Source organism: Phyllopteryx taeniolatus, chromosome 6 (genome assembly GCF_024500385.1).
Source record: "Phyllopteryx taeniolatus isolate TA_2022b chromosome 6, UOR_Ptae_1.2, whole genome shotgun sequence".
Lineage (NCBI taxonomy): Eukaryota > Metazoa > Chordata > Actinopteri > Syngnathiformes > Syngnathidae > Phyllopteryx > Phyllopteryx taeniolatus.
This window is the reverse complement of record NC_084507.1, coordinates 21,799,604-21,825,571: the sequence shown is the minus strand read 5'-3', so window position 1 is coordinate 21,825,571 and position 25,968 is coordinate 21,799,604. Positions and strand designations below refer to the sequence as shown.

The 25,968-nt window shown below is 44.2% G+C and overlaps 1 protein-coding gene and 9 non-coding genes across 11 annotated transcripts in view; 9 read left to right on the top strand and 1 right to left on the bottom strand.

The window, feature by feature from the left end:
- Positions 1 to 1,641: 1,641 nt before the first annotated feature.
- Positions 1,642 to 25,968, bottom strand: part of bbs9 (Bardet-Biedl syndrome 9) — a 157,550-nt gene continuing 133,223 nt past the window's right edge. For both annotated transcript variants that reach the window (XM_061776788.1, XM_061776789.1), the window contains one exon: positions 1,642 to 4,441. In XM_061776788.1, coding sequence (XP_061632772.1) covers positions 4,143 to 4,441 — 299 coding nt within the window. In that variant the 3' untranslated portion in view covers positions 1,642 to 4,142. The remainder of the gene's footprint in view (positions 4,442 to 25,968) is intronic.
- trnak-cuu (transfer RNA lysine (anticodon CUU)) lies at positions 21,712 to 21,784 on the top strand. The gene has a single exon. It is a non-coding gene; the product is annotated as a tRNA-Lys (tRNA).
- trnak-cuu (transfer RNA lysine (anticodon CUU)) lies at positions 22,226 to 22,298 on the top strand. The gene has a single exon. It is a non-coding gene; the product is annotated as a tRNA-Lys (tRNA).
- trnak-cuu (transfer RNA lysine (anticodon CUU)) lies at positions 22,672 to 22,744 on the top strand. Its single transcript has one exon. It is a non-coding gene; the product is annotated as a tRNA-Lys (tRNA).
- Positions 23,186 to 23,258, top strand: trnak-cuu (transfer RNA lysine (anticodon CUU)). Its single transcript has one exon. It is a non-coding gene; the product is annotated as a tRNA-Lys (tRNA).
- trnak-cuu (transfer RNA lysine (anticodon CUU)) lies at positions 23,632 to 23,704 on the top strand. Its single transcript has one exon. It is a non-coding gene; the product is annotated as a tRNA-Lys (tRNA).
- Positions 24,186 to 24,258, top strand: trnak-cuu (transfer RNA lysine (anticodon CUU)). The gene has a single exon. It is a non-coding gene; the product is annotated as a tRNA-Lys (tRNA).
- Positions 24,700 to 24,772, top strand: trnak-cuu (transfer RNA lysine (anticodon CUU)). The gene has a single exon. It is a non-coding gene; the product is annotated as a tRNA-Lys (tRNA).
- On the top strand, positions 25,146 to 25,218 carry trnak-cuu (transfer RNA lysine (anticodon CUU)). The gene has a single exon. It is a non-coding gene; the product is annotated as a tRNA-Lys (tRNA).
- Positions 25,660 to 25,732, top strand: trnak-cuu (transfer RNA lysine (anticodon CUU)). The gene has a single exon. It is a non-coding gene; the product is annotated as a tRNA-Lys (tRNA).

The following is a 25,968-nucleotide window of genomic DNA, read 5'->3' as shown; positions in this document are numbered from 1 at the left end:
GAAGAAGAAAAGAAAAAGGAGAAAGTGACAAGAGACGACGTTTCCTGCCGACAGACAGACAGGGAGGCTGGGTCGGAGCCCCCCTGGCCCCAAGGTTAAAGCCCTCTGCAGCCGACAGGTCTGGCCCTCAAAGACCCCGTGTGTGTGTGTGTGTGTGTGGAGGGGGGCGGGGTTAGGGGAGGATGCTTTGGGGAGGGGGGTACGGTCCAGCTGTCTGAACCAGACGAGGAGGTCGTCTCTCTCCGGACTGATACCTGCATCTCCGACACTTCGGTATAAATTTAGTGCAGCCAAACTCCACTGCAGGACAATTATGGTACTGCGTGGACACGCACAAACACACGCACACACACACACACACACACACACAAACACTAGCGACCAGATCGGGAATATGTCATTAAATCACACAAAAGACATGAACCAAAAAACTTTACTCATCATTAATGATTTCCTATATATCCTGCTCATTTAAAAATTCATTTTATTATCAACATTTTAATTTCAGTTTTTGTCTTCACACAAAGCAAATTGGTGACCACTGTTAATGGCGGGGTGGGCGCTAGCGCCTTCTATTGACCGCCACTGACACATAAAAAAGACGTGACACATGAAAGCGTGTCATACATATGATGGATGTCATGTTAAAGCTGTTGCATGGAATTCTGCATTCGAACAACAGAGCCGTCGCTTGGATATGACGTAGGCTTACGCATTTTACGCCCCTTGTATGTGATTCTACAAAATGATTATTCTGCTTTAAAGGACAGACAGTCAGTGGGCACACAAAATTGATTATTCAAAAGATCTAATTGTTGTAACTACTATTATTGCCATGTTTTGTGAATGCATTGTTCGGTCGGCGCTGACCTTGGTGTATTTAGCATCAGGCAACTTGTTGGGGGAGCTAAGTGGTCCATGGGAAGACACGTTGGTTCGCGGCATTATTATATTTTTGTTTACACAGTAATTGATTTTTTTTTCTGCTACAGAAACACAAAATAATGTTTGGTGAGCTTTTTACAAAAGACACACAGAGTGCTTGGTATAATGCGCCCTTTCTGCTTCGTCATTTTCGGTGCGCCGCCAAGTGGCCCAGTGTGTGAATGTTACCGGTGGACACGAAATATACAAGATCAAATATTGAATATGTTAGAGGAGTTGATAGGCTTAAACAGCATTGTCTCATCTCCTCTCGTAGCGGCTTGGGTGAAAATGACTTTTTTAACATTTTAAACAACAAAAAGTTACGCACTCCAACTTGAAGTGGTTGTGTGATTGACACCGCTGGCAGAAGGCTCCGCTCATAATTTACGCCCTGCTAAGAAGATAAATGATGTCAAATATTATTCCAATATTTGAGGATGTAAAAGGAATGCTTTTGGGAGATGTCTGGCATCCATCAGCCTTCATCTCGCCTTTTACGGCCAAATGAGCTGGGAACACTCCATCTCGCATTGTACGATACTACTGCCCGTCAGGAAGGAAGCAAGGATTTACAGTGAACCCCCGTTTATCGCAAAGGACACGCAAAGTTCCAGACCCACTCACAAAAGGTGAAAATATGCGAGAGAGACCGCATACCAATTTCTTTTTTGAATAGCTTTAACAATCCCACACATGCTATAAATACATTTAAACTTACTATAAAATACTTTTAATGTTTTCCTTAACACCTGTTCTCACTCACAGTCAACAAATGAGAGACTAGCATAAAACATACATTTGAAGAAACTACAAAATACTTGCCTGCAGTTTACTGTAAAAGTGACGCATCGGACAAAAGAGAATTAAAAATTGTATATTCAAACTCCAAAATGTTAAACCACACCATATTATTTCATCTAACGAAAGTCCACTTGCTTAATGCGAACATATAATGCGAAACGCCATAGAGGGGTTACAGAAATGAGCTTAGATGTAATGTAATTGTAAACCGAAAACAAATGCTACTTTAACACGTATGGAGCAGCAACACATTCAAACAGAGCGTGTGTGTGCGTGTGTCTGTGTGTTACCTGCATGTTTGAGTTGGCTTAGGAGTTCTAACCTGCAGAACTGCACCACATGCATTTTCTCATCAAAGAATGCATCCAAGAGGAATAAAAAACAAAACCAGAGAAGGAAAAACAAATAAAATAAATACAAGAAAAACATAAGAACAATAAAGGAAAGGAAAAAATGGAAAACTAAAAAGAGGGAGAAAACAATACATAAGATGAACTAATAAGTTCAATGTTAACGAACAGAAAAAAGGGCAAATTAATAAAAATAAGTAAAAAATTATAAGTACAAAAATGAAAATCAAACAAATAGAGAAAAGCAAATAACGACCAAAACAAAAAAAGGGAAAAAGTATCACAATAAAGAGAGGAGGAAATTGTAAATACAGGGAATTTTTTTTTAACTTGACGAACAGAAGGAACGGGAAAACTATTAAAAAAGACTAAAGGAAAAGAAAATAATAATAATACAAAAATAAAGACAATAACAAGACAAATGTGAAAAAATCAGAGACAAATAAAATGAAACATAAAACAAAAGCCCAAAACAAAAAGAAACAACTGAAAGAAAGAAAAAAGATTCAACTATTAAAACGTTAAACAGAAAAAAAGAATCAGGATTAAGAGATAAAAAGGAATAAACAGAAGAAAAATAATCAAAAGAAATAAAAAGTAACTAATAAAGTAATAAAAACTAATACAAATGCACAATAAAAACCCAAAAAGCAAAAAAGAGACAAGAAAATGCAAACCCCAAAAATATACAAACAGAAAGGGATTTTTTTCCATTATCATTGACTTTTCTTTAATAATCAAGTTGTTTCTATCCACAAAGATGTACAAAACGTTGACTATGTTACAAACCGGAATCCAGAGACGCTGCTGGGAATTGTGGGAAAAATGGCACTGGAGTGATCTCAAAGCCTGTTCATGACATTTCTCATCCGTTTTTATTATTGTTTAATTTGTGATTCTTGTCATGATAATAATAAAGAAGTATGCTTTACTCGTTTCTCTCCCAAATATTTGCTCCAACTAAGCAGACGACATTAATGCTAACAACATGCTCGCTGACAAACATGAACATGTTGCCATGGTTACCGGCTATTACTAACTAGTATCATTGGAAATACAAAATTTTTACCTGAGCTCACGTGATTAAAATCAAGTTTCATTGTAACTGTAAAGACAAGTCAGCTAACGTAATGGACACAGAGTGTTTACGTAGTCTTTAACCCCCCTCGATCCCACAGCGCCCCGTGCTTGACAGGGACAAACTGCTTTGGGGGTGGGGCGTAGGGGGGTTTGATACACATTGACCTGGAAGCCTGAGGACACAGTGGGAGGTTTATGCCGGGAGAGTGTGTGGGATGGGGGGCTTCAGGGGACGACTGGGGAGGCAGAGGGTCTTTTCGGAATTACACTGGCGAGTCCATCGCCTATTTCACACTTGCAGTTTCTGCAAAAATCGCCCAATCCAAGCAGGGGAGTTTTCAAAACGCAAACTTTTCATTGTGCCTGTGGGGGATGTGGGTGTTTAGACACCCATACTTTTCCCAGTGTAAACTTTCATTAGTGGAGAAGGTGGGTGTTAATATATGTGTGTTTGCACACTTATAATTACTCAATGAAAGGTTTCAAATCGCAAACTTTTCCTCATCTCTGCGGGGATGCGGGTGCTTGGACACCCAAACTGTTCCCGGTGTAAGGTTTCAACACCCACATTTTTTTGTTGCACCAATGGGGCATGTAGGTCTTAAGACACCCACAGTTTTTTCAATGAAAGCTCTCTGAATGCAAATTTTCTGTTGCGCCCGTGCGGGATTTGGCTGTTTGGACACCCACACTTTTCGCTGTGTAAGGTTTCAAAACGCTCAGCTTTTGTCTCCCACGTGGGGGATGTGGGAATACCCATACTTTTCACAGTGTAAGGTTTCAAAATGCAGGTTTTGTCAATTTAAGAGAGACTTTGCGTGAAAAAGGCTTATGAGCGTGAGTAATTCAAATTACAATGTATATGTACTGTATATGTAAGTACAGCATGGTGCGATAGTGGTTAGCACGTTTGCCTCACAGTGGGGTTGAGGGTTGGAATCTCGTGCTCAGGTTTCAGTTTGTTTGTGCAAGTGATTTGTGATATCAGGCCTCTCCAGCCTCAGGTTCCTTCTTCTTCTCTTTGACTTTTCCCGCAGACGTCTTTTTGGACACTTTCTTGTCTCCTGCCTCCTTGCCGGCCTCCTTGTCTCGCTCCTTCTTCTCCTTGGAAGATGATGATGACTCCTTCTTGGCTTCCTTGGCCTCCTCCTTCACTTCCTTGGTCGCCTCCTTCTTGGTGTCCTTCTTCTCTTTGGAGGACTCCTTCTTTTTCACCGCGGCTTCTTCTCTCAGGGCGCTCTCTGATGGCTCGCTGGAGACTTTTTTGTCTTTGGAGTCTTTATCTGAATGATGACAGAAGAACAGCATCATCAGCAAGGATGTTTCAACACGCACACTTCCCAATGAACAGTTTTAGCACCCACATTTTCGTTGCACCCACAGGGGATGTGGGTGTTTCAACACCCACACATTTCCTGATGAAAGGGTCGAACACATGTTTTGTCACATTTGTGGTTATGTGGGTGGTTCAACACCCACACTTTTCCTGGATAAAGCACCCAGACTTTTGTCTGCGCATGTGGCGGGCACCTTTCCCAGGGATAACGTTCAACAACTTACTATTTTCATTGTACAACCCCAATTCCAATGAAGTTGGGACGTTGTGTTAAACATAAATAAAAACAGAATACAATGATCTGCAAGTCATGTTCAACCTATATTTAATTGAATACACTACAAAGACATTTAATGTTCAAACTGATAAACTTTATTGTTTTTAGCAAATAATCATTAACTTAGAATTTTATGGCTGCAACACATTCCAAAAAAGCTGGGGCTTCAGCTGTTGAACAGTCCGGGGTCTCCGTTGTCGTATTTTACGCTTCATAATGCGCCACACATTTTCAATGGGAGACAGGTCTGGACTGCAGGCTGGCCAGTCTAGTACCCGCACACTTTTACTACGAAGCCACGCTGTTTTAACACGTGCAGAATGTGGTTTGGCATTGTCTTGGTGAAATAAGCAGGGGCGTCCATGAAAAAGACGTTGCTTGGATGGCAGCATATGTTTCTCCAAAATCTTCACTTTTCAGCATTAATGGTGCCTTCACAGATGTGTAAGTTACGAATGCCATTAGCACTAACACAGCCCCATACCATCACAGATGCTGGCTTTTGAACTTTGCGTCCGTAACAGTTGGGATGGTTCTTTTCCTCTGGCCTGGAGGAGACGACGTCCACAATTTCAAAAAACTATTTGAAATGTGGACTCTTCGGACCACAGAACACTTTTCCACTTTGCATCAGTCCATATTAGATGAGCTCGGGCCCAGAGAAGCCGGCGGCGTTTCTGGGTGTTGTTGATAAATGGCTTTTGCTTTGCATAGTAGAGTTTTAAGTTGCACTTACGGATGTAGCGCCGAACTGTATTGACTGACATTGGTTTTATGAAGTGTTCCTGAGCCCATGTGGCGATATCCTTTACACATTGATGTCGTTTTTTGATGCAGTTCGCCCAAGGGATCGAAGGTCACGGGCATTCAATGTTGGTTTTACATGCAGTGATTTCTCCAGATTCTCTGAACCTTTTGATGCTATTATGGACAGTAGATGAGGAAATCTCTAAATTCCTTGCAATTGTACGTTGAGGAACATTGTCCTTAAACTGTTCGACTATTTTCTCACGCACTTGTTCACAAAGAGGTGAACCTCGCCCCAGCTTTGCTCGTGAATGACTGAGCAATTCAGGGAATCTCCTTTTATACCCAATCATGGCACCCACCTGTTCCCAATTAGCCTGTTCACCTGTGGGATGTTCCAAACAGGTGTTTGATGAGCATTCCTCAACTTTCTCAGTCTTTTTTGCCACCTGTCCCAGCTTTTTTGGAACATGTTGCAGCCATAAAATTCAAAGTTAATGATTATTTGCTAAAAAAAAATAAAGTTTATCAGTTTGAACATTAAATATATTTGTAGTGTCCATCCATCCATTTTCTGAGCCGCTTCTCCTCACTTGGGTCGCGGGCGTGCTGGAGCCTATCCCAGCTGTCATCGGGCAGGAGGCGGGGTACACCCTGAACTGGTTGATATTTGTAGTGTATTTCATTAAATATAGGTTGAACATGATTTGAAAATCATTGTATTCTGTTTTTATTTATGTTTAACATGTCCTAACTTCATTGGAATTGGGGTTGTACAATGAAAATAGAACCATGAGAGACTTTGCAGTTGAGGGGATCTAAGGATGAAACATGATTATTAACACAGACATTTAAAAAACAAAAAAAAAAATCAATTTTTTAAGTAAGAAAACACCCCCAGTTTTCCCAGTGAAAGCGTTCAACATCTATGGCGTCGATATCGCGCAGCCACACGAGTTGTGCTTGTTTGCTGTGAACTCAGACGGGTGCTGGGAACGCTAACGAGCCGTTTGTGGTGCCTCAGACGGGCCGTCGCAGTGCCACTCAGCTCGGATTAACTTTGACTTTTGTCGCATGCGCGCACACACACACTCTTTAGCATGCAGACAAATTGACCGACAACAGCACCTGTTGCATTACAAAGCACCGCCACTTAAATGGAGGACCCCCAACCAGCAGGCCCACTCCAGTCCCCCTGAAGCCTGTCAAAGACACATGTTCACACTCACACACAAACACACACAGACACACAGACACACACGCACACACACACGCTCATACAGTATAGGCACTAGCGGCATCTTGGATTGGCTACGTGATAAGATGATAAGAGGATGCTTGTCTGCCTACAATGAGACACTCTTCTTATCTCCATGAGAACATTTACAGACCACAGACTGATGTCTCCCTCACTCTGTGTGCGTGTGTTTGCATGAGTGTGCATGTGTGTGTAACAGGGTGAATTAGTTCTATATGCAATGGGGATTTTTATGTCATGGTGCAGTAATCTCAGGATGAAGGTAAGGGAAGATCTGTGGGAAACAGCCACTCAGCAATTTAGTCGTTTTATTTTTTACGTTTTTAATAGAGAAAAATAGCACTGTTTTGTATAAAAATATATTAAAACATAATGAGAGAATTTAAATTACTGTTGGCGGCACGGCATCCCCAAAACATGCATTAATTGGAGACTCTAAAATTGCCCATAGGTGTGACTGTGAGTGCGAATGGTTGTTTGTTTGTATGTGCCCTGCGATTGGTTGGCAACCAGTTCAGGGTGTACCCCGCCCCCTGCCCGATGACAGCTGGGATAGGCTCCAGCACGCCCGCGACCCTCGTGAGGAGATGCGGCTCAGAAAATGGATGGATGGATAAATTACTGTTACCCCTTTAAGGGGTGTGGCCTAGTGAGTGACGTCAAGAGCAGTAGTCGAGTTGGCCAGTTACTCTGTGTGTCAGTGTCTGGGTGTAAATTGTGGCCTACAGCAGCTCTTTCCGAGTGTTCTTTTTTATTTGTGTGCTTGACTGTTTGTCCCATTCAATAAATGGCTGGAAGTGCTTCATTGACTGGCTCCTTGCCATGCGAGGGTAATAGTAACCTAATAGCGCTGTATTTTTTTTCCACAATACCTGAGCAGTAGCATAGCTGAAGTTTACTGTTAAATCACACTTCATCTTGCAACACAAAGCAAAAATCGACCAGGCAATGGTTCATAACTTGAAAAACTCAATAAGTCAAAGTAAAAGTTACTTTTTCATTAAAAAAAAAAAATAATACAAATACTTGAAACAGCCGCATCCCAGAAGATGAGAGTGAAATTTTCAAAGCTGTCTCGCTTGAGATTGCACACCCGATGCTAATGCCAACACGCTAATATACCTTTATTAACTACAACGCAGCCACCATCCCATCGTTAATACTTCTAAAGCCACGATATTTTTGTCATCCAGTGTCATCACGTTTCACATGGAACAGGAAAGTCACCTTGAATAACTTCAAGGGGGAAGCTATCTTAGTCAGTAGTACATGAGACTCTTAATCTCAGGATTGTGGCTTCGAGCCCCATGTTGGGCAACAAAGTCCTGGACTACACAGCAATGCATTTCAGTGTACCTCCAGAGAGTTTGTTAATATTTTTTTCACACAGAGCTGTCGTTTTGAGAGGCCGTAAACAATCACTTTTTAAACCAGGTTCCAGAGTGGGCAGATCTCAAAACACTGCCCCTGAATTTCTGTGTGAGCGTGAACGCCATCAACATTGACAACAACAACTGGTGGATTAGCATACCAGATAGCAATTAATTGGATACGGCACTATAACATAATGGGCGGTACTTTCGTCCCCCATTCCATGTCGGCAGCACTGTGTTGTTTAAAAACATAATAAAACAATGCAAAAAAAGTAATACAATCATAAGTGTAATTACTGTACGCACTTCAGTATTCATGTCTTACAGGTGTGCCTTTAAGGGGTATGGCCTATTAGTGACTGGAGTCACTTGGGTTGGCCGGTTATTTCAGCCTGAGCGCGTGCTCCTTGCTAGTGTTCCCGGTTTGTTTTTGTGCTTGACTGCTTGTCCCATTTAATAAACTGCTGAAAGTGTATTGGTGACTGTGGCTCTCTTTGCCCACATTGCCAACAAGGGCATTACAGTACTTTCACTCGAGTGGCGGTCTATGTGAAGTTCTATCGTAACGCTAATTTTGTCTCGCAACACAGAGCAAAACAAAATCAATGAACGGCGAACGCTAACTCAAACAAACTTGTAAATTGGGGCACTCGTAAATCGAGGTAACGCTGAATTTTCAATTTGGTTTAAGGTCATTTGTTGTTCATCTGTTCCCACACACTACAGCCCTGATTTCATCAGCCCAGAATCAAATGCACAAACACACACGCACGCACGCACGCACGCAAGCACACACACACGCACATACAGCGCGTAGTGGATGTTCGCTGCGGGTGATCTGTGCGGCCGCCTGTATTTTGACGACGGCTGCGTGCAGTTGAATGCAGTGCCGCTAACAGGCCCGAGCGAGCGGAACATGCGGGCTTTGAACGCACCGCAGATAATCCACATATACTGATCTCGTACGCGCCACTACTTTGCTTTTTTTTGTCTTCAGTCGGGAACAAACAAACGGCGGGAGCGACACAAAAAGATTAAATGACAGGAAACTTTGCGTTGCAGTCAACTCAATCTACACCACATCTAATTCATCACAAACTGAGGGGGAAATGCAAACAAAAAAGCAGTAAAATTAAGAGAAAAAGCTGCACTGTACGACGGATCAATATATACCGTATTTACAGTACAGTGAACCCTGCTATATTGTGGTTTATTATTTGTGCCCCTGCTACTTCCTGGATTTTTATGCGATCATTTTTTAAATGGGTTTTTATTTTATTACATTATATGTTAGCATTAAGATACCTGACTTTTGTTAGACAAAATGATATTAATTTGTTGAACATTTTGGAGTTTAAAGGGGGAGTTTGCAGTGTTAAAACCGCGAGCAAGATTTGAATGTAGCCTCATTTAGCTAATCTCACACCCCCTCGAATCCCTGACCAAAGCCACGCCCCTCACTAACGTGCACAAGCGCCATTTTCACTCATGGCCATTCATAATGGCATGTGATTATGGAAGTGCATAATTTTGATTTATATAATCACAGAAAACGCATATCCAGCTACATCAAAATAGCAGCACTAGCAAAATCAAGCTAGCATTAGTACTGTAAACATGTCGATGTTAGCCATGGCCGCTGCGTTGGTAGCATGAGTTATTTGTAATGGAGTGCTATAATAGATGTAAAAGTTATCAAATCCAAGTAAAAATTTTTGGAATGCACAATCAATAAAAAATAAAAAAGAAGTGATAAATAATACGCACTTGTAAAATGATAAATAAACGTAATTGTCGAGTAGAAAGGTTGCTAATTCTGCGTCACTTCTGAATCCTCCCAGCTGCCTAAGCACTCTTTGCTCTGCTTGTTTGCTAGCTGTTGGTAAACGAGAGATGGGCATTTTTTTATTTTCCGGATATCGATATTCTGCCAGTTTCAGCAAAGCTACTAGAGCCCAACATAACAGGTCAGTGTGAGGCTGCAGGGGTGTGTCCGCTATGCAAAATGATTGACATCGCGTCAGTGACACCTTCTGTCTCTGATTGGTTGTTGTTCCTGGGGCGTGAGGAATTCTTAAAAATCCATTTGTGGTACGAGACGGGGTCAGAGAGGGCTGATTTGTTTTTTATATATCACTCGTACTACTTGGCTGATAGTGTGGCAGGAGTAGAAGTATGGGTAAAATGTTTTTTTTTTAAATGGTCTATATCACAGATTTTCACCTAGCACGAGGGGTCTGGAATGTGAAAAAACAATCGCTTAAAAATCTTTGAAATAACGGCGGAAAACAATGTACAATAATGGGGGTTCACCGTAGTGCCAAAAATGTTTTATTTTTCCATGGAGCCCAAGTGACTAACAAAATGGAAGAACTTTTTAACAAAGCAGAACAGCCACCAAATATGACTAAACATTTACACACATTGTATATACTGCATATACAGTCCAGTATACATCCATCCATTTTCTGAGCCGGTTCTCCGCACAAGGGTCGTAGGCGTGCTGGAGCCTAACCCAGCTATCATCGGGCAGGAGGCGGGGTACACCCTGAAGTGGTTGCCAGCCAATCGCATGGCACATACAAACAAACAACCTTTCGCACTCACATTCACACCTACGGGCAATTTAGAGTCTCCAATTGAAGCGTGTTTTTGGGATGTGGGAGGAAACCGGAGTGCCAGGCGAAAACCCACACAGGCACGGGGAGAACATGCAAACTCCACACAGGCGGGGCCGGGCATTGAACCCCGGTTCTCAGAACTGTGAGGCTGACGCCCTAACCAGTCGTCCACCGTGCCGCCGGTATACATACATTCAGATATAATTATGATATAGTAAGCAGCTGAGGTGGAGGACAAGAAGCATTCAGTGTTTCTTCTAGTTAGTGAAAATGAAACACCTCTGCTGCTCATTTGTGGGAAGCACGTTATAATAAATGTATTCCCAGGAGACCGGCAAATGGAACACTACGCTGGATTTCCCGACCCATTGATCCCCGCCCAGACGCGTCTAAAGAAGCTGACTTAGCGCCTTAGCGTCACTCGCTAAGGAAAGAAAAAGTGTTTCGTTTCTGTCGCTTGTTTTACAATATCAATGTTTGCGGACGTTGCGCTCCCTCGAGAAAAACTCGAGTGACGGACGTGCAGGTGTTCGGAACATTTTCCCAGGTCCGGACTTTGTCTTTTTACTGTTAGTTTTAGCCATTAGCTGCCCGTCAAAGTTCACATTTCCATGTGTCTCCTTCACTGCGAACACAAACACTCTTTGCTCTCAAGAAGAACACGACAAAGATGGAATTCTTTGGGAATGTCATGACGGCACCAAAATGTGTAACACGAGAAAAACTAATTTTGTGGTTCACTTACTTTTAGTGCTGGGAAAGTTCCAAAATGTGATATATTTCATAATAACAAACCAAGTTGGTCTCACAATAGTGCAAAGTCTAGTTCTCGTTTCTTTTTTTTTTTTGGTGACTTTTTCACATCACCTTCTATGCAGTTTCACTAAAACTGCGAAATTCTCAAGTATGAAATCTAACCCACCCATTCATTTGTGGCATGCAGTGTGACGAGCTGCAAACCCCACAAGACTGGCTAGCTGAGTTGGTAGATCATGAGACTTTTAATCTCAGGGTTGTGGGTTCATGCCCCATGTTGGGCAAGTATATTTTAGGACACTCTACTAGGTACAGTATCAAAACTGGATAGGGGAAGCATTCCTGTGAAAATTCTCATTCATGGACATCATTTCATTCTCAGGGCATTGAATCGATCGCAACTGGACTCTTCTGCTTGTCTTAGAAGATGTTTTGCCTCTCAGTCAAGCAGGCTTCATCAGTTCATGCCACAAGGCTAGTTAGGACAGAATAGCCTGGGTTGGTGTGGAAAAACAACTATTCATGCTCCAAGTGGCCACTAATGGTGTCATTCTTTTAGAATGCAAAATGGCAGTGGTTAGGATCCCTGGCAGAGAGGCCACTGTCCATCAACAAGAGTCGTTAGGTGGAAACGCCCTCATTAATATTCCATTGTGTTGTAAAATGGTAATGCAACTGTCTCCGGTCCAAGAAGGCCGTGTTTTGGTGGTCGTTCCTGGAGGCAGAATAATTGAGTTTCTTTGGAATGGACGAACGGACAGTATTGCATTGAGCAGACACCACCTATAGCACTTGCAATACCGCCCTTACTCCATTCCATGTCAGTACCTTTCACACAAAACACTGGAAAATATAAGCTAGAGTGTCACCCAGCACAGGCCTGGCTAGCTCAGTCAGTAGAGCATGAGATTCAATCTCAGTGTTGTGTTCAGGATACTCCACTAGGTACTCGGTGCCGAACAGACTAGTCGATGGGTGAACTTTGTTACTCCGCAATGACTTATGAGCTTGAAGTTGACTAATTGTAAATCATGATTATGGGATGTCATCTTCCAATCGGCCGAATTTAAAGAGGTTAGACAAGGTCAGGGACATAGTGCTGCACCTATTTGCTGGTCTGCTGTCATCACAGGCGAGAGATAATCCGCCAGAATACGACGCTCTGTGGAGCAGCGAAATGTCCGGCAGAGGACTGGCCCATGATGCTAACAGATTGTGCGAAAAGTTTCCTGGATACCGAGCTCAGTCGTGAGAGCATGAGACTTAATCTCAGGATCTTGGGTTGGAGCCACTTTTGAGGCACTTTATTAGGTACTGAACTGGATCACACTGGCAGGCAGGGGTGTCGTGACACCTTCTCTCCCATTCCATGTTGGGACCTTTCCCACAAACATGGGAAAACAAAAGGCTATGACAGGCACACCCATGGTCTGGCGTTTGGTATCTCCTTTCACACAATCTGTATGAAAAGATGTAGAGACAGCAAGCCAAGATAGTTCATTTGGTTAATCTCAGGGTAGTCCCTTTCAGGACACTGAATCAAACTGGTTCGTGCCTTACATGGAACAAACATGGAAAAAGAGCAGACTGTGGCAGGGAGATAAACTTCACCACCACGTTCTGGCTTTCCGCTATTCCCTTTCACACAGCCACCACCCTGCCCCTGATTCTTCCTTGAAAGTCTATAAAGTGCCGGCTTCATCCCATTCTGTCAGAAACCTCACACAAAAAAACTGGAAAATGCTACTACCTCCTATGCTGGGAAATTGCTGCCGTGGACGTTCACTGGAGAATATGAGCTTTGACAGGCAGCATAAAAGTTTTTTGGGAAGCCTGGCTAGCACAGTCGGTAGAGCATGAGAATCCGGCTCGTGCATTTTTGAGGAGGAGCGAGAAAGGAACTTATGTTTAATTAAATGAGACAGTCGCTCCTTGTTGTGGTCATTTCATGGAGCTGTCACGTCAACAAATGAAAATGCTATCCAATCTAGTTTGGACATAGCTGAGCATTTGGATGAATGTTGATAGGAGGTAGCCCAGCGATTGGACGAATATTGTTAGAAGGAAGCTCAGCGATTGGAAGAATCCTAACCAGGCTGCTTCCAGATGTTACACTTTCCAGTGTACCATGCATGTTTTGTGTAAAGTCAGATGAGTGTGTGAATGGGACCTTAAACAAGTATTATGTAGTTGCTGTGTTGTCATGTTTGAACGCAGATGCACAAAGAGAGAGAGAGTGACACTGAAGACCAAATCTTTAATGATCGTTCGCCCGCTTGCTGGCGAGTTGGGTGTGGTTTAGTGGGCGGATTCATTCCCGTGGTCGTCCGGGATATTTTCTTCTCTGGACAGAAACGCCCTGCTAACACACACACGCACACACAGATAATATGCAGACAACTGTATGGTGGTCTGTGCAAAAAAGTGTATAAAATGGCACAAAAGTGTTTCATGTCTGGCGGTATAAGAATTGTCTCTCACACAAATACACGCACACACACACACACACACGCACGCGCACGCACGCACACACACGCGCACACAGACACATGCACGCGCCTCCATCAACTTCCTCATGCGCTCTGAACTCTGTCTAAATACAGTCAGCCACATCAGAGAGCACGTTTACAACACTGGCTGAGCAACACACGCACACATACAAGCACACACACACACACACAAAGTGCATTTGCAGCTGTACATACAGTGTTACATATGTCAGCTTACTAAAAATTAACACACACACACACACACACGCATGCACACAAGCCTGCACCCACACACACATACACCGTCACAACGCAACCTAACCTAAAACTTTGTTTTTCATCGCAGACTCCAGAGTACATCACTGTGTAGCGTGGCAACACAAGCATGCACATGCACACGCACACACACACACACAAGCGTACACAGACACACACTACTTAAACTTAGTGTATACCGCGTGAACCCACAACCCTGAAATCCTAGCTTCTTTCACAACGAGATCCAAACAATACCAGTTGAAAGGGGCTCAAGGTTCTCGTGTGGTACCAACTAAGTTATGCAGGAGTGCTAAAGTTAGCATTTAGCTTTGAATTCGGTGCTAACATATTCCACTTTCAGTCTACAGATAGGTTGTCCATTTTGTAAACAAGAACCTTCTGAATGACCGTTTTGCATAACATCCGGTCGTTCGCCTGCTTGTTCAACAGCTCATTAATAAGTCACTATTCAAATGAATATTGCAATCTTTGGGGGACGATGTCAGGTCTTCAAAGGAACCAATAGAGTCCTGTTGCCTCGATGCAACTTTTGCATATTACCAAGAACTGGATGACTGAGAAGCTCAAGCAGACACATTCCCAGTGAGTATATTTGGATACCCGGTGAGTCATATGATATATATCATCCCCCCAAAAGCCCATCACCCAACATGGGGTTCGAACCAACGACCCTGAAACTAAGAGTCTCATGCTCTACCGACTGAGCTTGCCGGGCTTTTAATGAAGTCATAAACGCACACATGCACACTTGAGGTCTTGTGTCGGTCTGCAATCGGTAAAAAGGTCACTGCGTGTGTGTATTTGTGTGTAAAAGATTCAAAACACAACACAAAGTGTCTACTGTTCAACTATTAAGATTCTTCCCACATGCTGCATTACTTTCTTTGCTACTTCAACTTCTCTTGACCGCGTCCCTGTTGCCATGGAGATGGGCTGTATAACTGCACACACGCAGGCACATCATTTTGTCTCCTTTTACTTACACACATACAGACACACACTCACCACTCACACACATCCATAAACACACACATAAAGTTGGTGAAAATGTGAAAATCTCTGTTAGGTCACATGCTAAAATGCTAACATGCTCAGAAGGTATATTGCTGTTGGGTCGGGCGATCCACGCCAACCCACCTGGGCAGGCAACAGGATCTGATCCGACACGAACAATCAATCATGTGGCCCACAACAAAACTGCACCAAACTTGGGGCTCAAACCCACAACCCCGAGATTAAGAGTCTCATGCTCTACCGACTGAGGTACCCGGGCCTGTTGAGATTCACCTGCCTGACAGTAGGTGTACAATTACTCTCACTAAGCGTGAACAACCCTGGCAGCGTTCCAGCCATAAATCAAAGATGTGTTGGCATGCTGCATTCCACATGCACACACACACACTCTTCAATGAGTCCAGCTCCCACACATTCATATCCAAGCATGCATTCACCTGCGAAGCGATGCACTGAATTTATGCAAACTGTATATCTGTGAATGAGAACACACACACCCATAGGAAGTAGTGTATATGGACTGTGACACTGTTTATCCGACTGTAACCATGCTGTGAGTGTGTGTGCACTACAACCCGTTGTGTTAAACATAAATATAAACAGAATACAATGATTTGCAAATCATGTTCAACCTATATTTCATTGAATACACTACAAAGATATTTAATGTTCAAACTGATAAACTCGATTGTTTTTTGCAAACAATCATTACATTTGAATTTTATGGCTTCATCATGTTCCAAAAAAAGCTGGGACAAGGTCATGTTTATCACTGTGTTACATCACCTTTTCTTTTAACAACATTCAATAAACGTTTGGGAACTGAGGACACTAATTGTTGAAGCTTTGTAGATGGAATTCTTTCCCATTCTTGCTTGATGTACAGCTTCAGCTGTTCAACAGTCCGGGGTCTCCGTTGTCGTATTTTACGCTTCATAATGCGCCACACATTTTCAATGGGAGACAGGTGTGGACTGCAGGCAACCCAGTCTAGCACCTGCACTCTTTTACTACGAAGCCACGCTGTTGTAACACGTGCAGAACGTGGTTTGGCATTGTCTTGCTGAAATAAGCAGGGGCATGAAAGAGACTTTGCTTGGATGGCAGCTTATGTTTCTCAAAACCTGTATGTACCTTGCAGCATTAATGGTGCCTCCACAGATGTGTAAGTTACCCATGCCATTGGCACTCACACAGCCCCATACCATCACAGATGCTGGCTTTTGAACTTTGCCTCCATAACAGTCCGGATGGTTCTTTTCCTCTTTGGCCCGGAGGACACGACCGCCACAATTTCCAAAAACAATTTGAAATGTGGACTCGTCGGACATTGGTTTTCTGAAGTGTTCCTGAGCCATTGATGTCAGTTTTTGATGCAGTGCCGGCTGAGGGATTGAAGGTCACGGGCATTCAATGTTAGTTTTTGGCCTTGCTGCTTACATGCACTCTGAACCTTTTGATGATATTATGGACCGTAGATGATGAAATCCCTACATTCTTTGCAATTGTACGTTGAGTAACATTGTCCTTAAACTTCGAACTTCAAACAGGTGTTTGATGAACATTCCTCAACTTTAACCCTGCCCCAGCTTTTTTTTAACGTGTTGCAGCCATAACAAGTTAATGATTATTTGCTAAAAAAAATAAAGTTTATGTTTGAACATTAAATATATTTGTAGTGTATTTAATTAAATATAGGTTGAACATGATTTGCAAATCATTGTATTCTGTTTTTCTTTATGTTTAACACAACGTCCCAACTTCATTGGCATTGGGTTCGTTATAATCCATCCATCCATCCATCCATTTTCTGAGCCGCTTATCCTCACAAGGGTATCCCAGCTACCATCGGGCAGGAGGCAGGGTACACCCTGAACTGGTTGCCAGCCAATCGCAGGGCACACATAAACAAACAACCATTCACAATTTAGAAACACCAATTAACCTACCATGCATGTTTTTGGGATGCGGGAGGAAACCGGAGTGCCCCGAGAATAAACCACGCAGGCACGGGGAGAACATGCAAACTCCACACAGGCGGGGCCGGGGATTGAACCCCAGTCCTCAGAACTGCGAGGTAGACGCTCTAACCAGTCAGACACCGTGCCGCAGTTTGTTGTTAGTGCAATGGAAACACAAACCACATGGTCCACATGAACCTTTTGCTACCAGGAACTCCTGTTACCAGGAACTTTGAGTCCTGGGCTGGTTGGTGGAAAAGCCCCAAATATGGTCTTCCGGTTCTTACTGACTTATTTTTTGCTGTCTTATTCTTTACTGTTATTTACTGACATGCCCGGTATTGACACGGCGTACTGGCGTGTTTTCACTGACATGTTCTTTACTCACACGGTCCGATTGGGTCGAGGCGGCGAGGCAGAGACACGCAAACACGGAAGCACAGAGGGGGTCCGAGACGGAGAGGTCTCCAGGTACAGGAGGTGGTCATGGGAGAGCAACTGTGCTTAAATAGGACCACCACAACACACTTGAGTGTGTGTGTGTATGTGTGTGCATGTGTGTGTATGTGAGCTGTAGATGAATGCATTCTTTATCGTGTCTCCCGGTGCATTAACGACAAGCACTCGTTTCGCTCTCTCTGCCCGTAGAAAGGAAAGCAGTGTTATTTTGCTAATGTGGAAAATGAAAAATGTAGTCGGGATGCTCGTAATGATCAGGAAAGTCTGCCGTGATGATTAGAGACTCACTGACTTTGCTTCAGTGAAATATGGAAGCTCACTGGACATATTTCACTGTTGAAAATGAGGCTGCTATTCACAGTATAAATCTTCGCCACCACGTAAATTTGCTCAAGTAATTTCTTTTCTGGGACAATTCAAAGCATAATTTAGTACGACCGAGTAGCTGTCTGCGTGAAAACGAGCTAACGAGTGTTGAAGAGCTAACAGCGGCTAATACGTACTATAAAGGGGGCGTATAATATAAAACAGATTTTTTTATAGTCTTCTATCCACATAGTTGTGTCTGGAGTGCCTGCATGCCCATCAGGTGTGATGTCTGATTATTATTATTATGTTTTTAACCTCAGGCGGCACGGTGGGCGACTGGTTAGAGCATCAGCCTCACAGTTCTGAGGACCAGGGTTCAATCCCCGGTCCCGCCTGTGTGGAGTTTGCATGTTCTCCCCGTGCCTGCGTGGGCTTTCTCCGGGCACTCCGGTTTCCTCCCACATCCCAAAAACATGCATGCAGGTTAATTGCCAACTCTAAATTGCCTGTAGGTGTGAATGTGAGTGCGGATGGTTGTTTGTTTCTATGTGCCCTGTGATTGGCTGGCAACCAGTTCAGCGTGTACCCCGCCTCCTGCCAGATGACAGCTGGGATAGGCTCCTTGTGAGGAGAAGCGGCTCAGAAAATGGATGGATGGATGTTTTACCTCACTCATCTGGCTTCTGTCCATAACATGCGTGCACTCACGGCCGACAATGAGGCGCACTAAAGTGACCACGCCAGTCCCCATGGTGGCTGTCAAGTCGACCTTTTCTTTCCCTTCCCTTCCCTCACTTTCGCCTTTCTCTCGGTGATGTGTGCGCAGTCACGGTCAACATCAAGGCGCTCTCCAAGCCAACCTGAAGCCATGGTCCACACGCTGGCTTTCAAGTCAGACTCCCCCCCCCCCCCCTTCTGCCTATCTCTGCTTGACATCCGCGCACTCAAGGCCGACAACGAGGCGCTCTAAAGCGGCCACACCAGCGGAAAACAGTGGGTCTACATAAATGCAAATAACCAGCTAACATTAGAATATGTATTTTCTATCCCAAGCGAGCGCAGGAGACACTCTTGTCTACACGCTCTCACACACTGCCTGAAAAGCAATCAAATAAAAACAAGAACTGTTTTTGTGTTTATGTCCTGCTATTCTGGACTGTGTTTCCAACTCGTTCTCCTTTTGTCTACCAGGTTAGTCCGTCAGTGGGAGCTCAGTAACATATTTTAAGTACTGGTAGCATTAGACTCTTGTGTACTGTAAATTAATGAGGTTAATGAGGTTTTCAAAGATAAAGCTCTCTTGTGAAAGTTTAACTTAAACTTCGGTGAAAAGAAAATTAATAATTAAACAACTTCAAGTTCATAGCTTTGATATTAATACTGGTTAAAAATAAGCCATTCACATTAAAGTTAATAAAGTCAATAGAATTACAATTCATAGAGAGGTTCAGGGCGGCACGGTGGATGACTGGTTAGAGCAGTTTAATACTGAAATTACTTAACAATCCAAGTCTGTAATAAGGATGTTGTTTTTCTCTTGGAGGACTATTGGTAGTGGCGGCGCAGTGGGTGACTGGTTAGAGCATCTGCCTCAGATTTCTGAGGACCGGTGTTCAATCCCCAGCCCTGCCTATGCAGGGTTTGCGTGTTCTCCCCGTGCCTGCATGGGTTTTTTCCGGGCACGCCGGTTTCCTCCCACATCCCCAAAACATGCATGGTAGGTTAATTGAAGACTCTAAATTGTCCGTAGGTGTGAGTGTGAGTGCGAATGGCTGTTTGTTTATATGTACCCTGCGATTGGCTGGCAACCAGTTCAGGGTGTACCCCGCCTCCTGCCCGATGATAGCTGGGATAGGCTCCAGCGCTCCCGCGACCCTTGTGAGGATAAGCGGCTCAGATAATGGATGGATGGAGATGTTCAGATGATTTAATCCACAAATAACTGGTTAGCTTCTTCATTCAAACCATGGATGCTCAAACTTTTTCTTCCAAGGGCCCTATACAGAGAAATCTATGGCAATTAAGGGCCACATTGATATTATCTTAAATTTTTTTTTTTTTAAATAAACCAATCCATCTTTTGTGGGTGGCCAGTGGCACTATCAAATGATGTGACTAGCTGAAAACAAGTGAGAGATGTAAGCCAACTTCTTATTCAATTCTTCTGCCGAGCCACCCAGTGTAAAAAGTAGGTACTGAAGTACAATGTTGGCAAACACTATGGGCTGTGTCAAATGTTCATTGCAGTCTATGCTGTGGACCGCAAAAGAAATTAATGTACACCCCTTATTTAAAGCAAACATTTTTGACGCTGTGCCCTAAAAGAATCAGAATTGAGAATCGTTTGAAACGGAATCAGAACTGGAATCATTCAAATTCAAACGATGCCCAGCCCTAGTCTTCGCACATGTTTTCAAGGATGATCTTCAAACATGTCTAATGTATTTAGAAACAAATCTCTGAATTCTATTTACAGGGTCTTTACATTTTTAAAAAATGTATGGGAGGGGTAAAACCCCAAAAGTGTTTATTACAAGGTCTCTCTATATTGCAAATTTTTGCTTATTGTGGGTGGGTCCGGAACATATCCACGGCATGTGTACTCTTTAAACGTCAGTTAAAATGAAACATACACTCGCGTGTACAGGAGGTTTGGCTAAGAGCACACGCTGACGCGGCAGCGGGACGGAGGATGGTCAGATGGCAAGAGGAAGTGCATACATTCCAGGCTAATCCTGATAGGACGCAGCAGGCCAGAACACAAGAACACGCCGGCCGGGGCACAAAACACACTGGCAGCATTGACACTTTGGCAGCGACGCTTATTTATGAGTAGTTGCTTTAAGCTTGTTTGCGCAGCGCTCGTGTGAAAGGATGCAAGCGCTTAGCACGCACACGTGTGGCCCGAAGAATATGCGGCGTATTATTTCAGAGAAACATCGTATGAAGTGTGTGTGTGTGTGTGTTTGCTCAGTGGGAACAAAGACAGCAGTGTGTCCTGCAGAGAGCAAGAGTGGGCGAGACACATCCAGAGTATATTACTTATTTATCTAACTTAGAACTGTTTTATCCCACGTGCCATAAATCTAATAGACTCTCCGCCCTGCGCACACACACACACACACACACACACACACACACACATCTGTAACATGTTAGCTATTGTGTTTAACACACTGGCATTCAGAGGTTTTCCTCCGGCTGACAATAAATCGTCAAAAGTCGCACAAAAGTCTTGTCGAGCCTATCAGATTACATTGTGTCTTGTAAAAAAATATATAATGTATTTCTTTTTTTAATCGCAGGGTCGTGGGTTCGAGCCCCACGTTGGGCGACAGACTTTTAGAATGCTGAATTAGCTACTGGTCTGTCACAGACAGGTTTTTAGAGGAGCTCGCATCATACCGTCATCTGCCCCCAATTAATGTCGGTACCGCTTCCATTTTGGGGGAAATGTAACCTTTGACCAGTGTGTGGAAAGATCAATTGAGAACAAGACCTGTTACAATGTCAGTACCTTGCAAACAAACAGGGCAGAAGAACAGGCTGTGACAGACATTTCAACTTCACACCTGTTCTGATCTTCTGCTATCCCCGACAAAAGATCTCGAAACAGAATCACCGATTGATGATCATGCCCCGTCTTTCACACAGCCGCAAGCAGTAAGCAGCCAGCCCGGCTAGCTCAGTCGGTAGAGCATGAGACTCTTAATCTCAGGGTCGTGGGTTCGAGCCCCACGTTGGGCGACAGACTTGTACAATGCTGAATTAGCTACTGGTCTGTCACAGACAGGTTTTTAGAGGAGCTCGCATCATACCGTCATCTGCCCCCAATTAATGTCGGTACCGCTTCCATTTTGGGGGAAATGTAACCTTTGACCAGTGTGTGAAAAGATCAATTGAGAACAAGACCTGTTGCTCTGTCGAGAGACCATAAGACTTTTAATCTCACTGTGGTGGTTTTCGCCCCAGGTTGGGTGGCCTCCTTTTAGGGCATTTTAAGATGGGAAAAGTGCTATGATTCCCCCCTAGTCAATGTCAGTACCTTGCACACAAACAGGGCAGAAGAACAGGCTGTAACAGACATTTCAACTTCACACCTCTTCTGATCTTCTGCTGTCCCCTATAAAAGGGCTCGAAACAGAATCACCTTTTGATGATCATGCCCCGTCTTTCACAAAGCCGCAAGCCCGACTAGCTCAGTCGGTAGAGCATGAGACTCTTAATCTCAGGGTCGTGGGTTCGAGCCCCACGTTGGGCGATGGATGCTTGATTTGCAACAGGTCTACCACAAACAGCTTGAAAGAGGAACTCGGATCATATTGTCATCTGTCCCCGTTCAATGTGGGTTCCTCTGTTGGTCAAGCAAAAGACTCAATCTCACAGTGGTGAGTTTGAGCCCCACGTTTGGTGGCTTTCTTTTAGGGCATTTTAAGATTGGAAAGTGCCATGATTCACACCCAGTCAATGTCAGTACCTTGTAAACAAACAGATGAGAAGAACATGCTGTGACAGACATTTCAACTTCACACCTGTTCTGATCTTCTGCTATCCCCGACAAAAGATCTCGAAACAGAATCACCCATTGATGATCATGCCCCGTCTTTCACACAGCCGCAAGCAGTAAGCAGCCAGCCCGGCTAGCTCAGTCGGTAGAGCATGAGACTCTTAATCTCAGGGTCGTGGGTTCGAGCCCCACGTTGGGCGACAGACTTGTACAATGCTGAATTAGCTACTGGTCTGTCACAGACAGGTTTTTAGAGGAGCTCGCATCATACCGTCATCTGCCCCCAATTAATGTCGGTACCGCTTCCATTTTGGGGGAAATGTAACCTTTGACCAGTGTGTGAAAAGATCAATTGAGAACAAGACCTGTTGCTCTGTCGAGAGACCATAAGACTTTTAATCTCACTGTGGTGGTTTTCGCCCCAGGTTGGGTGGCCTCCTTTTAGGGCATTTTAAGATGGGAAAAGTGCTATGATTCCCCCCTAGTCAATGTCAGTACCTTGCACACAAACAGGGCAGAAGAACAGGCTGTGACAGACATTTCAACTTCACACCTCTTCTGATCTTCTGCTGTCCCCTATAAAAGGGCTCGAAACAGAATCACCTTTTGATGATCATGCCCCGTCTTTCACAAAGCCGCAAGCCCGACTAGCTCAGTCGGTAGAGCATGAGACTCTTAATCTCAGGGTCGTGGGTTCGAGCCCCACGTTGGGCGATGGATGCTTGATTTGCAACAGGTCTACCACAAACAGCTTGAAAGAGGAACTCGGATCATATTGTCATCTGTCCCCGTTCAATGTGGGTTCCTCTGTTGGTCAAGCAAAAGACTCAATCTCACAGTGGTGAGTTTGAGCCCCACGTTTGGTGGCTTTCTTTTAGGGCATTTTAAGATTGGAAAGTGCCATGATTCACACCCAGTCAATGTCAGTACCTTGTACGCAAACAGACGAGAAGAACATGCTGTGACAGACATTTCAACTTCACACCTGTTCTGATCTTCTGCTATCCCCGACAAAAGCTCTCGAAACAGAATCACCGATTGATGATCATGCCCCGTCTTTCACACAGCCGCAAGCAGTAAGCAGCCAGCCCGGCTAGCTCAGTCGGTAGAGCATGAGACTCTTAATCTCAGGGTCGTGGGTTCGAGCCCCACGTTGGGCGACAGACTTGTAGAATGCTGAATTAGCTACTGGTCTGTCACAGACAGGTTTTTAGAGGAGCTCGCATCATACCGTCATCTGCCCCCAATTAATGTCGGTACCGCTTCCATTTTGGGGGAAATGTAACCTTTGACCAGTGTGTGAAAAGATCAATTGAAACTCGGATCATATTGTCATCTGTCCCCGTTCAATGTGGGTTCCTCTGTTGGTCAAGCAAAAGACTCAATCTCACAGTGGTGAGTTTGAGCCCCACGTTTGGTGGCTTTCTTTTAGGGCATTTTAAGATTGAAAAGTGCCATGATTCACACCCAGTCAATGTCAGTACCTTGTACGCAAACAGACGAGAAGAACATGCTGTGACAGACATTTCAACTTCACACCTGTTCTGATCTTCTGCTATCCCCGACAAAAGATCTCGAAACAGAATCACCCATTGATGATCATGCCCCGTCTTTCACACAGCCGCAAGCAGTAAGCAGCCAGCCCGGCTAGCTCAGTCGGTAGAGCATGAGACTCTTAATCTCAGGGTCGTGGGTTCGAGCCCCACGTTGGGCGACAGACTTGTAGAATGCTGAATTAGCTACTGGTCTGTCACAGACAGGTTTTTAGAGGAGCTCGCATCATACCGTCATCTGCCCCCAATTAATGTCGGTACCGCTTCCATTTTGGGGGAAATGTAACCTTTGACCAGTGTGTGAAAAGATCAATTGAGAACAAGACCTGTTGCTCTGTCGAGAGACCATAAGACTTTCAATCTCACTGTGGTGGTTTTCGCCCCAGGTTGGGTGGCCTCCTTTTAGGGCATTTTAAGATGGGAAAAGTGCTATGATTCCCCCCTAGTCAATGTCAGTACCTTGCACACAAACAGGGCAGAAGAACAGGCTGTGACAGACATTTCAACTTCACACCTCTTCTGATCTTCTGCTGTCCCCTATAAAAGGGCTCGAAACAGAATCACCTTTTGATGATCATGCCCCGTCTTTCACAAAGCCGCAAGCCTGACTAGCTCAGTCGGTAGAGCATGAGACTCTTAATCTCAGGGTCGTGGGTTCGAGCCCCACGTTGGGCGATGGATGCTTGATTTGCAACAGGTCTACCACAAACAGCTTGAAAGAGGAACTCGGATCATATTGTCATCTGTCCCCGTTCAATGTGGGTTCCTCTGTTGGTCAAGCAAAAGACTCAATCTCACAGTGGTGAGTTTGAGCCCCACGTTTGGTGGCTTTCTTTTAGGGCATTTTAAGATTGGAAAGTGCCATGATTCACACCCAGTCAATGTCAGTACCTTGTACGCAAACAGACGAGAAGAACATGCTGTGACAGACATTTCAACTTCACACCTGTTCTGATCTTCTGCTATCCCCGACAAAAGATCTCGAAACAGAATCACCCATTGATGATCATGCCCCGTCTTTCACACAGCCGCAAGCAGTAAGCAGCCAGCCCGGCTAGCTCAGTCGGTAGAGCATGAGACTCTTAATCTCAGGGTCGTGGGTTCGAGCCCCACGTTGGGCGACAGACTTGTAGAATGCTGAATTAGCTACTGGTCTGTCACAGACAGGTTTTTAGAGGAGCTCGCATCATACCGTCATCTGCCCCCAATTAATGTCGGTACCGCTTCCATTTTGGGGGAAATGTAACCTTTGACCAGTGTGTGAAAAGATCAATTGAGAACAAGACCTGTTGCTCTGTCGAGAGACCATAAGACTTTTAATCTCACTGTGGTGGTTTTCGCCCCAGGTTGGGTGGCCTCCTTTTAGGGCATTTTAAGATGGGAAAAGTGCTATGATTCCCCCCTAGTCAATGTCAGTACCTTGCACACAAACAGGGCAGAAGAACAGGCTGTGACAGACATTTCAACTTCACACCTCTTCTGATCTTCTGCTGTCCCCTATAAAAGGGCTCGAAACAGAATCACCTTTTGATGATCATGCCCCGTCTTTCACAAAGCCGCAAGCCTGACTAGCTCAGTCGGTAGAGCATGAGACTCTTAATCTCAGGGTCGTGGGTTCGAGCCCCACGTTGGGCGATGGATGCTTGATTTGCAACAGGTCTACCACAAACAGCTTGAAAGAGGAACTCGGATCATATTGTCATCTGTCCCCGTTCAATGTGGGTTCCTCTGTTGGTCAAGCAAAAGACTCAATCTCACAGTGGTGAGTTTGAGCCCCACGTTTGGTGGCTTTCTTTTAGGGCATTTTAAGATTGGAAAGTGCCATGATTCACACCCAGTCAATGTCAGTACCTTGTACGCAAACAGACGAG